At 49.6% G+C, this 17,500-nt stretch overlaps 1 protein-coding gene across 1 annotated transcript in view; it reads right to left on the bottom strand.

Moving 5' to 3' along the window:
* LOC129715943 (cyclin-dependent kinase 20) overlaps positions 1–7,171 on the bottom strand; it is an 8,556-nt gene extending 1,385 nt beyond the window's left edge. The window contains exons 1-3 of the mRNA XM_055665836.1: positions 6,785–7,171; positions 4,731–4,844; positions 2,150–2,338 (exon numbers count right to left, since the gene is read on the bottom strand). Coding sequence (XP_055521811.1) covers positions 2,150–2,338; positions 4,731–4,844; positions 6,785–6,859 — 378 coding nt within the window. The 5' untranslated portion in view covers positions 6,860–7,171. The remainder of the gene's footprint in view (positions 1–2,149; positions 2,339–4,730; positions 4,845–6,784) is intronic.
* Positions 7,172–17,500: the final 10,329 nt, after the last annotated feature.

Genomic DNA, 17,500 nt, shown 5'->3' with positions numbered 1-17,500 from the left:
TTGGCTTTCATAGCAAGAGGATTTGAGTCTAGGAGCAGGGAGGTTCTACTGCAGTTGTACAGGGTCTTGGTGAGACCACACCTGGAGTATTGCGTGCAGTTTTGGTCTCCAAATCTGAGGAAGGACATTATTGCCATAGAGGGAGTGCAGAGAAGGTTCACCAGACTGATTCCTGGGATGTCAGGACGGTCTTATGAAGAAAGACTGGACTAGACTGGTTTATACTCTCTAGAATTTAGGAGATTGAGAGGGGATCTTATAGAAACTTACAAAATTCTTAAGGGGTTGGACAGGCTAGATGCAGGAAGATTGTTCCCGGTGTGGGGAAGTCCAGGACAAGGGGTCACAGCTTAAGGAATAACTGGGCAGGGGGAAATCCTTTAAAAACCGAGATGAGGGAGAACTTTTTTCACACAGAGAGTGGTGAATCTCTGGAACTCTCTGCCACAGAGGGTAGTTGAGGCCACAGTTCATTGGCTATATTTAAGAGGGAGTTAGATGATGTGGCCCTTGTGGCTAAAGGGGATCAGAGGGTATGGAGAGAAGGCAGGTACAGGATACTGAGTTGGATGATCAGCCATGATCATATTGAATGGCGAATGGTGCAGGCTCGAAGGGCCGAATGGCCTACACCTGCACCTAATTTCTATGTTTCTATCATGGCTGATCATCCAACTCAGTATCCCATCCCTGCCTTCTCTCCATACCCCCTGATCCCTTTAGCCACAAGGGCCACATCTAAGTCCCTCTTAAATATAGCCAATGAACTGTGTGGCCTCAACTACCTTCTGTGGCAGAGAATTCCACAGATTCACCACTCTCTGTGTGGGAAAAAAAATGTTTTTCTCATCTCATCTCAGTCCTAAAAGATTTCCCCCTTATCCTTAAACTGTGTGTGTGGCCCCTTGTTCTGGACTTCCCCAACATCGGGAACAATCTTCCTGCATCTAGCCTGTCCAACCCCTTAAGAATTTTGTAAGTTTCTATAAGATCCTCCCTCAATCTTCTAAATTCTAGCGAGTACGAGTCTATCCAGTCTTTCTTCGTATGAAAGTCCTTGCATCCCAGGAATCAGTCTGGTGAACCTTCTCTGCACTCCCTCAATGGCAAGAATGTCTTTCCTCAGATTAGGAGACCAAAACTGTACGCAATACTCCAGGTGTGGTCTCACCAAGACCCTGTACAACTGCAGTAGAACCTCCATGCTCCTAGACTCAAATCCTTTTGCTATGAATGCTAACATACCATTCGCTTTCTTCACTGCCTGCTGCACCTGCATGCCTACCTTCAATGACTGGTGTACCATGACACCCAGGTCTCGCTGCATCTCCCCCTTTCCTAATCGGCCACCATTCAGATAATAGTCTGCTTTCCTGCTTTTGCCACCAAAGTGGATAACCTCACATTTATCCACATTATACTGCATCTGCCATGCATTTGCCCACTCACCCAGCCTATCCAAGTCACCTTGCAGTCTCCTAGCATCCTCCTCGCAGCTAACACTGCCCCCCAGCTTAGTGTCATCCGCAAACTTGGAGATGTTGCCTTCAATTCCCTCGTCCAGATCATTAATATATATTGTAAATAGCTGGGGTCCCAGAACTGAGCCTTGCGGTACCCCACTAGTCACTGCCTGCCATTGTGAAAAGGACCCGTTTACTCCTACTCTTTGCTTCCTGTTTGCCAGCCAGTTCTATATCCACATCAATACTGAAACCCCAATGCCGTGTGCTTTAAGTTTGTATACTAATCTCTTATGTGGGACCTTGTCGAAAGCCTTCTGGAAGTCCAGATACACCACATCCACTGGTTCTCCCTATCCACGCTACTAGTTACACCCTCGAAAAATTCTATAAGATTCGTCAGACATGATTTACCTTTCGTAAATCCATGCTGACTTTGTCCAATGATTTCACCACTTTCCAAATGTGCTGCTATCCCATCTTTAATAACTGACTCTAGCAGTTTCCCCACTACCGACGTTAGACTAACTGGTCTGTAATTCCCCATTTTCTCTCTCCCTCCCTTCTTTGCTTCCTGTCTGCCAGCCAGTTCTCTATTAGACTGCATCTGCCATGCTTCTGCCCACTCACCCAGCACAGGAACCAGAGAAGTAGCTACCACCCAGCGATTGCGGCGAGCGGCTTACCCTGTGCATGATGGAGTTCTCGTGGCAGAAGGCCACCCCTTTGAGCAGCATCATCATGTACCCCTTGACCTGCGACTCAGTGAGGGGCCTGTCCGAGTTCCGGATCACCTCCGACAGATCGGACAACATGTACTCAAAGACCAGGACAAATCCAGTCCCGTGGGGGAAGACATCCTTCAGTTTCACCACCTACAGTCCATTCGGAAAGTAAATTATGCAAATTGGATTTAAAAATGCGCATAAATTTTGCTCGGAAAGTAAATTATGCAAATTGGATTAAAAAATGCGCATAAATTTTGCTCGGAAGTAAATTATGCAAATTGGATTAAAAATGCGCATAAATTTTGCTCGGAAAGTAAATTATGCAAATTGGATTAAAAAATGCGCATAACATTTGCTTGAATTTTAAAACATTTGCATATATTTTGACAGTGCATTCGAAAAAGGTATTCAGACCCCTTCACCTCTTCCACATTTTGTTACATTACTCCTGCACCTATTGTCTATTTTCTGTTATCAAGGATCTATCTAGCTCTGCCTTAGTCATACGATCGTAAGATCATAAGTGATAGGAGCAGAATTAGGCCATTCGGCCCGTCGAGTCCACTCCACCATTCAATCACGGCTGAACGATCTCTCCCTCCCAACCCCATTCTCCTGCCTTCTCCCCGTAACCCCTGACACCCGCACTCCTCAACAATCAACCTAACTCTGCCTTACAAATACCCACTGCCTTGTGGCCTCCTCCGCCGTCTGTGTGGCAACGAATCCCACAGATTCACCACCCTCTGGCTAAAGAAATTCCTCCTCGTCTCCTTCCTAAAGGAACGTCCTTTAATTCTGAGGCTGTGTGTGCCCTCTGGTCCTAGACTGTAGACTCTAGACTCTCCCACTAGTGGAAACATCCTCTCCACATCCACTCTATCCGGGCCGCCCACTGTTCGGTGACGTTTCAATGAGGCCCCCGCTCATCCTTCTAAACTCCAGCGAGTGCAGGCCCAGCGCCGACAAACATAGAAACATAGAAAATAGGTGCAGGAGTAGAGGCCATTCGGCCCTTTGAGCCTGCACCATTCGCCATTCAATATGATCATGGCTGATCATAGAAACATACAAATTAGGTGCAGGAGTAGAGGCCTGCACCGCCATTCATGGCTGATCATCCAACTCAGTATCCCATCCCTGCCTTCTCTCCATACCCTCTGATCCCCTTAGCTACAAGGGCCACATCTAACTCCCTCTTAAATATAGCCAATGAACTGTGTGGCCTCAACTACCCTCTGTGGCAGAGAGTTCCAGAGATTCACCACTCTCTGTGTGAAAAAAGTTCTTCTCATCTCGGTTTAAAGGATTTCCCCCTTATCCTTAAGCTGTGACCCCTTGTCCTGGACTTCCCCAACATCGGGAGCAATCTTCCTGCATCTACAGGGATAGAATCTGACGAAGGACATTCTTGCCATAGAGGATTTGAGTCTAGGAGCAGGGAGGTTCTACTGCAGTTGTACAGGGTCTTGGTGAGACCACACCTGGAGTATTGCGTACAGTTTTGGTCTCCAAATCTGAGGGAAGGACATTCTTGCCATAGAGGGAGTGCAGAGACGGTTCACCAGACTGATTCCTGGGATGTCAGGACTGTCTTATGAAGAAAGACTGGATAGACTTGGTTTATACTCTCTAGAATTTAGGAGATTGAGAGGGGATCTTATAGAAACTTACAAAATTCTTAAGGGGTTGGACAGGCTAGATGCAGGAGGATTGCTCCCGATGTTGGGGAAGTCCAGAACAAGGGGTCACAGCTTAAGGATAAGGGGGAAATCCTTTAAAACCGAGATTTCACACAGAGAGTGGTGAATCTCTGGAACTCTCTGCCACAGAAGGTAGTTGAGGCCACACAGTTCATTGGCTATATTTAAGAGGGAGTTAGATGTGGCCCTTGTGGCTAAGGGGATCAGGGGGTATGGAGAGAAGGCAGGTACGGGATACTGAGTTGGATGATCAGCCATGAATGAATGAATGAATGAATGAATGCATGAAAACTTTATTGTCATTCAGATATACACCTACACACAGTGCACCTTGAACGAAATTTCGTTGCATTTTACTCTCCAAAATCAGTTAAAAGTTAAAAGTTCCAGGTGCGTCCATAAAAATGCCTCATGCGCATGGTTCTGTATAATAAATATATATTAAAAAGTTTTTAAAAGTGACGATATTTAAAAAGTTCTAGCCTCGGTTTTTTTGATTGTTCAGTAATCTTCATGATCATATTGAATGGCGAATGGTGCAGGCTCGAAGGGCCGAATGGCCTCTACTCCTGCACCTAATTGCTATGTTTCTATGTTCTGGACTTCCCCAACATCGGGAACAATCTTCCTGCATCTAGCCTGTCCAACCCCTTAAGAATTTTGTAAGTTTCTATAAGATCCCCTCTCAATCCGGGAGAGAATTCCGCAGATTCACCACTCTCTCAGGCAGTATCTCTGTGGGGAACGTGGACAGGTACACAGTGCTGGAGTAACTCAGTGGGTCAGGCAGGCAGCATCTCTGTGGAGAGACGGAATGGGTGGAAAGATCCACTTACATGCTGGTTGTCCTCGATTTCCTGTACAGCCTTGATCTCCCGCAGAGCCTGATTGGGAATGCCATCCTCAAGTTTACGCAAGGCCACTTTCTTCAGAGCGACTGTCTCTCCTGTCTAACGGGCAGGGAGGAAAAACAGTCAGCCTTCGTCTCTCCTGGAGTGATCGCGTAATACAGTGCGGAAACAGGCCCTTCGGCCCAACTTGCCCTCACTGGCCAACATGCCCCATCTACACTAGTCCCACCCCGACCAACATGCCCCATCTACACTAGTCCCACCCCGACCAACATGCCCCGTCTACACTAGTCCCACCCCGACCAACATGCCCCATCTACACTAGTCCCACCCCGACAAGCCCCATCTACACTAGTCCCACCCCGACCAACATGCCCCATCTACACTGGTCCCACCCCGACCAACATGCCCCATCTACACTAGTCCCACCCCGACCAACATGCCCCATCTACACTAGTCCCACCCCGACCAACATGCCCCCACCCCCACCCAACATGCCCCATCTACACTAGTACACCATCTACACTAGTCCCACCCCGACCAACATGCCCCATCTACACTAGTCCCCCCCCGACCAACATGCCCCGTCTACACTAGTCCCACCCCGACCCGACCAACATGCCCCGTCTACACTAGTCCCACCCCGACCAACATGCCCCATCTACACTAGTCCCACCCCGACCAACATGCCCCAACTACACTAGTCCCACCCCGACCAACATGCCCCATCTACACTAGTCCCACCCCGACCAACATGCCCCATCTACACTAGTCCCACCCCGACCAACATGCCCCATCTACACTAGTCCCACCCCGACCAACATGCCCCATCTACACTAGGCCCACCCCGACCAACATGCCCCATCTACACTTGTCCCACCCCGACCAACATGCCCCATCTACACTAGTCCCACCCCGACCAACATGCCCCATCTACACTAGTCCCACCCCGACCAACATGCCCCATCTACACTAGCCCCACCCCGACCAACATGCCCCATCTACACTAGTCCCACCCCGACCAACATGCCCCATCTACACTAGTCCCACCCCGACCAACATGCCCCGTCTACACTAGTCCCACCCCGACCTACATGCCCCATCTACACTAGTATCACCCCGACCAACATGTCCCACCCCGACCAACATGCCCCGTCTACACTAGTCCCACCCCGACCAACATGCCCCGTCTACACTAGCCCCACCCCGACCAACATGCCCCGTCTACACTAGTCCCACCCCGACCAACATGCCCCTTCTACACTAGTCCCACCCCGACCAACATGCCCCGTCTACACACACACAGTCTTAGAATAAAGGGGAGGTCATTTAAGACTGAGATGAGAAAAAACTTTTCCACCCAGAGAGTTGTGTGAATGTGTGGAATTCCCTGCCACAGAGGGCACAGTGGAGGCCAAGTCACTGGATGGATTTAAGAGAGAGTTAGATAGAGCTCTAGGGGCGAGTGGAGTCACGGGATATGGGGAGAAGGCAGGCACGGGTTATTGATTGGGGACGATCAGCCATGATCACAATGAATGGTCAGTGCTGGCTCGAAGGGCTGAATGGCCTCCTCCTGCACCTATTTTTTTATGTTTCTATGGCCAACATGCCCCGTCTACACTAGTCCCATCTGCCTGCGTTTGTATATCCCTCCCTCCCTGCCTCTCCCACAAGTTCACAAGTTATTGGAGTAGAATTAGGCCATTCGGCCCATCGGCTCCACTCCGCCATTCAATCACGGGCCGTTCTATCTCTCCATCCCAACCCCATTCTCCTGCCTTCTCCCCATAACCCCTGACACCCGCACTCATCAACAATCTATCTATCTCCGCCTTACAAATACCCACTGACGGGTCTCTGGCAATTTAGATTTTGTAGGAACAAAAACTTTAGGAGGGCTGAGAAATGAACCTAAATGATTAGACATTAGATCATCCTTTAGTTTAGGGATACGGCATGGAAACAGGCCCTTCGGCCCACCTATCCCATACTAGGTCACCTCTCCGTAGAGTGAAGGATGTCGTCTCTCTCCTCACCTCCACCTGCTTGGCTTTGAAGACGATGCCATGCGCCCCTTCCCCGATTCTGCCAAGGATGCTGTACTGTTCCATCAGGCTCCCCTCCCCTCCCTCAACGTCACACCCTGAGGGATCTCTCCCCTCCCCCAAAAATGAGGGATCTCTCCAACAATGAGGGACCCTCTCCTCTCCTCTCCTCACTAAGCGATCTCTCTCCTCTCCAGAGGGATTTCTCCCCTCCCTACAATGAGGGATCTCTTCTTCTCTCCTCTACAGGAGAGATCTCTCCTCACAATGAAGGAATCTCCTCTCCCCTCCTCTACACCCTCCCCTCGACAGAGGGATCTCTACACAGAAAGAGGGGTCTCTCCCCCTCAGAGAGGGATCTCTCCTCTCTCTCCTCTCCTCCCCTCCACACAGAGAGATTCCTCGTCACAATAAGGGAATCTCCTCTCCCCTCCCCACAATAAGGGATCTCTCCTTCTCTCCACTACAGAGAGATCTCAGCTCCAAATGAGGGAATCTCTCCTCTCCTCTCCTCCCCTCACACAGTGATGGATCTCTCCTCTACAGAGAGTTCTCCCCTCACAATGAGGGAATCTCCTCCCCTCACAATGAGGGAATCTCCTCTCCCCTCTCCTCAGAGGAATCTCAGCCCCTCAATGAGGGGAATCTCTTCTCTCTCCTCCCCTCCTCACAGTGAGGGATCTCTCCTCTCCCCTCTCACTGAGAGATCTCTCCTCACACTGAGGGAATCTCCTCTCGCCTCACAGTGAGGGATCCTCTCTCCCCTCTCCAACAGAGAGATCTCTCTCTTCTCCCCCTCTCCCCTCCCTCATGAGGGATCCTCTCTCCCCTCCTCCCCTCACATCCTCTCCTCTCCTCTCTCCTCTCCCCTCAGAGGAATCTCAGCTCAAATGAGGGATCCTCCCTCCCCCTCACAGTGAGGAATCTCTCCTCTCTCTCCTCTCCTCCCCCAGAGTAGGGGATCTCCTCTCCCCTCCCCCCTCAATGAGGGAATCTCTCTCCCCCTCTCCTCCAGTGAGGGATCCTCTCTCCTCTCCTTCTCCCCTCCCAATGAGGGATCTCTCTCTCCCCCTCTCCCCTCCCAATGAGGAATCTCTCCTTCTCTCCTCTACAGTTCTCTCCCCTCCTCCTCCAGTGAAGAATCTCCTCTCTCCTCCCCTCTCAGAGTGATTTCTCCTCACAATGAGGGATCTCTCCTCTACAGAGAGTTCTCTCCTCACAATGAGGGAATCTCCTCTTCCCCCTCCCCTCACACAGTGACGGATCCTCTCCTCTACTTCTCTCCTCTCCCCTCAGAGGAATCTCAGCTCCAAATGAGGGAATCTCTCCTCTCCTCTCTCCTCCCCTCACAGTGAGGGATCTCTCCTTCTCTCCTCTCCTCCCCCAGTGAGGAATCTCCTCTCCTCTCCACACAGAGAGATCCCTTGTCAGAGGGATCTCTCTCTACCCTGAGGGAATCTCCTCTCCCCTCCCCACAATGAGGGATCTCTCCCTCTCTCCACTACAGAGAGATCTCTCCTCACACTGAGGGAATCTCCTCTCTCCTCTCCTCCCCCTCTCCCCTCTCTCTCCTCTCCTTCTCTCCTCTACCGCGTCCCTCACAATGAGGAATCTCTCCTTCTCTCCTCTACAGAGTTCTCTCCTCTCCTCCTCACAGTGAGGAATCTCTCTCCCCCTCTCCAGTGAGAATCTCCCTTCCTCTACAAAGGAATCTCCTCTCCCCTCCCAATGAGGGAATCTCTCTCCTCTACAGAGAGTTCTCCCCTCACAGTGAGGAATCTCTCCTTCTCTCCTCTACAGAGTTCTCTCCCCTCCTCCTCCAGTGAAGAATCTCCTCTCTCCTCCCCTCTCAAAGGGATTTCTCCTCACAGTGAGAATCTCTCTCTCTCCCCTCTCTCCCCTCACAGTGAGGGGTCTCTCTCTCTCCTCCCTCTCCTCTCTTCTCCCCTCCCAATGAGAAAATCTCTCTAACCCCTCTCTCCTCCTCCTCACAGTGAGGAATCTCTCCTCTCTCTCCTCCACAGTGAATCTCCTCCCTCTCCCTTCTCTCCTCTACAGAGAGTCTCTCCCCTCCTCCTCCAGTGAGGGAATCTCCTCTCTCCTCCCTCTCCTCAATGAGGGATCTCTCCTCACAATGAGGAATCTCTCCTTCTCTCTCCTCTCCCAATGAGGAATCTCTCTCCCCCTCCTCCAGTGAGGAATCTCCCTTGCTCTACAAAGTAATCTCCTCTCTCCCCACAGTGAGGGATCTCTCCCCCTCTCCCCTCTCAGTGAGGAATCTCTCCTTCTCTCCTCTACAGAGTTCTCTCCTCTCCTCCTCCAGTGAGGAATCTCCTCTTCCCCTCAATGAGGGATCTCCTCTCCTCTCCCCTCTCTCCTCCCCTCAATGAGGGATCTCTCCTCTGTTCTCCCCTCACAATGAGGGAATCTAATCTAACCTCCCTCCCCCCTCTCCCCTCACAGTGAGGGACCTCCTCCCTTCCTCTACAGAGGGATCTCTCCTTCTCTCCCCTTCTCCCCCCCTCTCTTCTCTCCCCTCACAATGAGGGAATCTATCCTCCTTCTCTCCTTCTCCCCTCCTCTCTCCTCTCTCCCGCCTGAAGCCTGTGGAGCTAGGCCGCGGCCGGGGGGGCGTCATGGCAACGGAGGCGGGTCGACGCGCCCGCACGTCACCGCGCACGGCGACGTCACCACGCCGGGCGTCGCCTGGTCCCCGTGATGTCACCACGCCGGTCGGCGACTGGTCCTCCCCGGCTCCCCGTGATGTCACCGCGCCGGTCGGCGCCTGGATCCCGGCTCCCCGTGACGTCATCGCGCCGGGTGCCCAGCCTGCAGCAGAAAGAGATACATGCCATTCGGCCCATTGACTCCATTCATGACCACACTAGCTCACACTCAGTTTGGTTTAGTTTAGAGATACAGCGCGGAAACAGGCCATTCGGCCCCACCGAGTCCGTGCCGACCAGCGATCGCCCGTTAACGCACTAGTATAGAGATACAGCGAGGAAACACGCCCTTCGGCCCATTTACTCCATTCTAACCACATTCTTTCACCTGTTCACACCAGTTTAGTTTAGAGATACAGCGCGGAAAGGCCATTCGGCCCCACCAAGTCCATGCCGACCTACGATCGCCCATTCACACACTAGTTTAGTTTAGAGATACAGTGTGGCAACCAGCCCTTCGTCTCCACCGAGTCCGCTATGACCAGCGATCCCAGCATATTAGGAACATAGAAACATAGAAAATAGGTGCAGGAGTAGGCTATTCGGCCCTTCGAGCCTGCACCGTACAAAATTCAATATGATCATGGCTGATCATCCAACTCAGTATCCCGTACCTGCCTTCTCTCCATACCCCCTGGGGTCCCCTTAGCCACAAGGGCCACATCTAACTCCCTCTTAAATATTTCCAATGAACTGGCCTCAACTACCCTCTGTGGCAGAGAGTTCCAGAGATTCACCACTCTCTGCGTGAAAAAAGTTCTCCTCATCTCGGTTTTAAAGGATTTCCCCCTTATCCTTAAGCTGTGACTCCTTGTCCTGGACTTCCCCAACATCGGGAGCAATCTTCCTGCAACTAACAGGAACCGACCGTCTGTCTAGTCCCTGCTGCTTCAACTACTAACTCACACTAGTTTAGTTTGGAGATTATAGAAGCTATATAGAAGAAACAAGTTACTTCTTACTTTTGCCAACATGTTTAAAACATTATTTTTATGTGATCAGACATCAAGGAACAAAAACAAGTTGCTCCGTCTGTTTTTTTATTTTGCTTTAGCTAGAACAGCATGGTAGGCTCAGTGATTACAGTTAAAGGGCAAGGACAGTGAGAGACTAAATTTAAATTTACAGAAGCATGCCATGAATCTCTGGAACTCTCTGCCACAGAGGGTAGTTGAGGCCACACAGTTCATTGGCTATATTTAAGAGGGAGTTAGATGTGGCCCTTGTGGCTAAGGGGATCAGGGGGTATGGAGAGAAGGCAGGTACGGGATACTGAGTTGGATGATCAGCCTTGATCATATTAAATGGCGAATGGTGCAGGCTCGAAGGGCCGAATGGCCTACTCCTGCACCTAATTTCTATGTTTCTATGTATGCATGCCAAGTAGCCGAATTTAAGACTGAAACTGTAATAAAAAGCTGTCTGATTTTATGAATCGGAGAACAATTCGAGAGCGACAAGGCTGTGGTGTCTCTGAATGCTCCAGGCCAAAATGTGTGTGTAAATAAAGGCTTTTCGTCTTCTTGAAGAATTCTCCGTGCCTGTGTCATCTTATCCAAGGTTTTGAGTCTTAAAACCACAAGATACAGCGCGGAAACAGGCCCTTCGGCCCATTGACTCCATTCTGACCGCACTAGTTCACACCTGTTTGGTTTCGTTTATAGAGATACAACGCGGAAACAGGCCCTTCGGCCCCACCGACCAGCGATCGCCCGTCCACACACTAGTATAGTTTAGATTCATCCCGAAACATTGCCGATTGGGAAAGGGGGAGATGCAGCGAGACCTGGGTGTCATGGTACACCAGTCATTGAAGGTAGGCATGCAGGTGCAGCAGGCAGTAAAGAAAGCCAATGGTATGTTAGCTTTCATTGCAAAAGGATTTGAGTCTAGGAGCAGGGAGGTTCTACTGCAGTTGTACAGGGTCTTGGTGAGACCACACCTGGAGTATTGCGTACAGTTTTGGTCTCCTAATCTGAGGAAGGACATTCTTGCCATAGAGGATTTGAGTCTAGGAGCAGGGAGGTTCTACTGCAGTTGTACAGGGTCTTGGTGAGACCACACCTGGAGTATTGCGTACAGTTTTGGTCTCCAAATCTGAGGAAGGACATTATTGCCATAGAGGGAGTGCAGAGAAGGTTCACCAGACTGATTCCTGGGATGTCAGGACTGTCTTATGAAGAGAGACTGGATAGACTTGGTTTATACTCTCTAGAATTTAGAAGATTGAGGGGGGATCTTATAGAAACTTACAAAATTCTTAAAGGGTTGGACAGGCTAGATGCAGGAAGATTGTTCCCGATGTTGGGGAAGTCCAGGACAAGGGGTCACAGCTTAAGGATAAGGGGGAAATCCTTTAAAACCTAGACGAGAAGAAGTTTTTTCACACAGAGAGTGGTGAATCTCTGGAACTCTCTGCCGCAGAGGGTAGTCGAGGCCACAGTTCATTGGCTATATTTAAGAGGGAGTTAGATGTGGCCCTTGTGGCTAAGGGGATCAGGGGGTATGGAGAGAAGGCAGGTATGGGATACTGAGTTGGATGATCAGCCATGATCATATTGAATGGCGAATGGTGCAGGCTCGAAGGGCCGAATGGCCTCTACTCCTTCATTCAAACTCAGACCCTCTCTCGCACCTCCCGCTGCTGAATAGACTCATCCATGCCTTCATCTCCTCCCGACTGAACTATTGCAACTCACTTCTCCTTGGCATCAGCTCCACCTACATCAACCGACTCCAACTGGTCCAGAACGCAGCCGCCCAACTCATCACCCACACCAAATCCTGGCACCACGTCACTCCAGTCCTCAAACAACTTCACTGGCTTCCCATCTCCCACCGGATCACCTACAAAATCGGCGTGGACTATTCACACGCTAGTTCTATTCGGCCCTGGAGCTGTGGCGGAGGCAGCAGCAGCAGCGGAGACCCGACTCGGCCTCGAAGCTGGAGTTTGAACCGTTTTGCCTCGGTGCAGAGGGAGAAGAAAGAGGGAAGAGAAGGTTCTACTGCAGTTGTACAGGGTCTTGGTGAGACCACACCTGGAGGATTGCGTACAGTTTTGGTCTCCAAATCTGAGGAAGGACATTATTGCCATAGAGGGAGTACAGAGACGGTTCACCAGACTGATTCCTGGGATGTCAGGACTGTCTTATGAAGAAAGACTGGATAGACTTGGTTTATACTCTCTAGAATTTAGGAGATTGAGAGGGGATCTTATAGAAACTTACAAAATTCTTAAAGGGGTTGGACAGGCTAGATGCAGGAAGATTGTTCCCGATGTTGGGGAAGTCCAGGACAAGGGGTCACAGCTTAAGGATAAGGGGGAAATCCTTTAAAACCGAGATGAGAAGAACTTTTTCACGCAGAGAGTGGTGAATCTCTGGAACTCTCTGCCACAGAGGGTAGTTGAGGCCACACACTTCATTGGCTATATTTAAGAGGGAGTTAGATGTGGCCCTTGTGGCTAAGGGGATCAGCGGGTATGGAGAGAAGGCAGGTACGGGATACTGAGTTGGATGATCAGCCATGATCATATTGAATGGCGAATGGTGCAGGCTCGAAGGGCCGAATGGCCTACTCCTGCACCTAATTTCTATGTCTATGTTTCTATGAGACAGAGACTTTAAGATTTTGCCTTCCACCACGGTGAGGAGGTGTTTGGTGAACTCACTGTGGTGGATGTTAAATTTGTGTTGACTGTGTGTTTTTGTCATTTTTTAAAATTATATGTATGGCTGCAGGGAAACAGAATTTTGTTCAGACCGAAAGGTCTGAATGACAATAAACAAATCTAATCTAATCTATGGTTACACAAAAAAGCTGGAGAATCTCAGCGGGTGCAGCAGCATCTATGGAGCAAAGGAAATAGGCAACGATTCGGGCCGAAACCCTTCTTCAGAAACCCTTATTTCCTTCGCTCCATAGATGCTGCTGCACCCGCTGAGTTTCTCCAGCATTTTTGTGTAACCTTCGATTCTCCAGCATCTGCAGTTCCTTCTTAAACACTAATCTAATCTATGTTGTCCCACTTATTCCATGAGAATAAACTCTCTTGACTTGACAGACAGATACACACACAGACAGATACACACACAGACAGATACACACACAGACAGACACACACACACACAGGGACAGATACACACACAGACACACACACACACAGACAGACACACACACAAGGACAGATACACACACAGACATACACACAAAGGACAGATACACACACACACAAAGGACAGATACACACACAGACAGATACACACACAGACAGACACACACACACAGGGACTGATACACACAGACATACACACACAAGGACAGATACACACACACACAAGGACAGACACACACACACACACACACACACACACACACACAGATACACACACACACACACACAGGGACAGATACACACACGGACACACACACACACAGAATGACACACACACACACACAAGGACAGATACACACACACTAACTCTACAGAACGTTTTTTCCTTCCATTATTTATTATGTAAAAGAATATGTGTGTTATGATTGTGTTTATAATTTGTTTTGGTTGTTTTGTTGTTTGTCTTTTGCACAAAAGTCCGCGAGCATTGCCACTTTCATTTCACTGCACATCTCGTATGTGTATGTGACAAATAAACTTGACTTGACTTGACAGACAGATACACACAGACAGACACACACACACACACACACACACACACACACACACACACACACACACACACACACACACACACACACACACACAGACACACACACACACACACACACACACACACACACAGAGACAGAAACACACACACACAGAAATGGGACAGATACACACAGACAGACACACACACAAGGACAGATACACACAGACATACACACACACGGACAGATACACACACACACAGGGACAGATACACACACAGACACACACACACACACACACACACACACACACAAGGACAGATACACACACACACACACACACACACACACACACACACACAGACATACACACACAGACAGATACACACACACACAGGGACAGACACACACACAAACAGATGCACACACACACAGGGACAGATACACACACACGGACAGACACACACACACACATGGACAGATACACACACACAGGGACACACACACACACAGACAGACACACACACACACACACACACACACACACGGACACACACACACACACACATACAGACAGATACACACAGACACACACACACATGGACACACACACACACACGGACAGATACACACAGACAGACACAGACACACACACAGACATACACACACAGGGACAGATACACACACGGACACACACACACAGAATTACACACACACACACATACAGGGACAGATACACACACACTAACTCTACAGAACGTTTTTTCCTTCCATTATTTATTATGTAAAAGAATATGTGTGTTATGATTGTTTATAATTTGTTTGGTTGTTTTGTTGTTTGTCTTTTGCACAAAAGTCCGCGAGCATTGCCACTTTCATTTCACTGCACATCCCGTATGTGTATGTGACAAATAAACTTGACTTGACAGACAGATACACACAGACAGACAAACACACACACACACACACACAGACAGATACACACACACAGACAGACACACACACACACACAAGGACAGATACACACAGACAGACATACACACACACACACATGGACAGACACACACACGCACAGACACACACACACACACAGGGACAGATAGAAACATAGAAATTAGGTGCAGGAGTAGAGGCCATTCGGCCCTTCGAGCCTGCTCCATTCGCCATTCAATATGATCATGGCTGATCATCCAACACAGTATCCCGTACCTGCCTTCTCTCCATACCCCCTGATCCCCTTAGCCACAAGGGCCACATCTAACTCCCTCTTAAATATAGCCAATGAACTGTGTGGCCTCGACTACCCTCTGTGGCAGAGAGTTCCAGAGATTCACCACTCTCTGTGTGAACAAAGTTCTTCTCATCTCGGTTTTAAAGGATTTCCCCCTTATCCTTAAGCTGTGACCCCTTGTCCTGGATACACACACACACAAGGACAGATACACACTAGGACAGATACACACACACACTAGGACAGATACACACAGACAGATACACACACACACAAGGACAGATACACACACAGACACACACACACACAGGGACAGATACACATACAGACAGACACACACACACACAAGGACAGATACACACACACTAACTCTACTGAACGTTTTTCCTTCCATTATTTATTATGTAAAAGAATATGTGTGTTATGATTGTGTTTATAGTTTGTTTGGTTGTTTTGTTGTTTGTCTTTTGCACAAACGTCCGCGAGCATTGCCACTTTCATTTCACTGCACATCTCGTATGTGTATGTGACAAATAAACTTGACTTGACTTGACAGACAGGTACACACACAGACAGACACACACACGGACAGACACACACACACACACACGGACAGACACACACGGACAGACACACACACACACACACACACACACAGGGACAGATACACAGACACACACAGATACACACACACACACACACACACACACACAGACAGATACACACACACACACAAGGACAGACACACACACACACAGACACAGACACACACACACACACACACACACACACAGGGACAGATACACACACACACAAGTACAGACACACACACAGACAGATACACACACAGACACACACACACACACACACACACATACACAGATACACACACACACGGACAGATACACACACACACACAGTAGGATAGTCAACAAAATATTTTTATTAGGCATATGGGGAGGGGGAAAAAATTCATGAGGAACATGATTCTCACACAAATCCGTGGGACACTTTTACACGATTCAGTCAATTAATAACAAAATGGGCACCTGATCACAGTTTTTTTAAAAACAAAGCAGACTTACAGAGCCTTGATTCTACGATCTAGTTTACCTCACCACAAGATAGCAAGCGGGAAAATAAAAATCCAGGCCCACTATAGAGGGCATCGAACACTATCGATAAACAAACGCTGGAGTAACTCAGCGGGACTGGGACTAATCTCGGAGGGAGGGGGTGACGTTTCAGTTTTGGAGGCCAGAGTCATTTGTGTTCAGAAAGGAAGGAACTGCAGATGCTGGGGGCAGGGAGAAAAAAATCGAAGGTGGACGAAAAATGCTGGAGGAACGAACACTCAGTGTCTTACGGAGCGGAGGAGGGAAGGAAAGGGGCGACGTTTTTGGGACGAGGCCTATATATTCCTTCGCTCCGTAGATGCTGCCTGGCCTGCTGAGTCTCTGCGGGAATTTGGCCCGCTTACGAGCTTTCAGCGCACCTGTCTGCCTCGAATCGAACACCTCCACGATCGGAGGTCCCATTCGAGTTGAGAGAGAGAGAGGGATAGGCAAGATGGAGAGATAAGGGGAGAGAGAGAGAGAGAGGAGAGAGCGAGTGTGTGGGAGAGACAGGGAGATAGAGAGAAGGGGATCGAGAGAAGGGGGGGGAGAGAGAGAGAGAGAGAGTGGGAGCGAGAGTGTGGGAGAGAGAGAGAAGGGGAGAGAGAGAGAAGGGGAGGAGAGAGAGAGAGGAGAGAGAGAAGGGAGAGAGAGAAGGTGGGGAGAGAGAGAGAAGGGAGAGAGAAGGAGAGAGAGAGAGAGAGAGAGAGAGAGAGAGAGAGAGAGTGTGGGAGAGAAAATGGGAGAGAGAGAAGGGAAGAGAGAAGAAGGGGAAAGAGAGAAGAGGGGAGAGAGAGGGGAGAGGGGAGAGAGGAGAGGGGAGAGGAGAGGAGGGGAGAGGGGAGAGGGGAGAGGGGAGAGGGGAGAGGGGAGAGGAGAGGGGAGAGGAGAGGAGGGGAGAGGGAGGGGAGAGGGAGAGGGGAGAGAAAGAGAGAGGAGAGAGGGGGGAGGGGAGGGGAGAGAGAGGGGAGGGGAGAGGAGAGAG

Source organism: Leucoraja erinacea, unplaced genomic scaffold (genome assembly GCF_028641065.1).
Source record: "Leucoraja erinacea ecotype New England unplaced genomic scaffold, Leri_hhj_1 Leri_1532S, whole genome shotgun sequence".
Classification (NCBI taxonomy): Eukaryota; Metazoa; Chordata; class Chondrichthyes; order Rajiformes; family Rajidae; genus Leucoraja; species Leucoraja erinaceus.
Note: the sequence above shows the minus strand (reverse complement) of the source record. Positions and strands in the feature narration are given on the sequence as shown.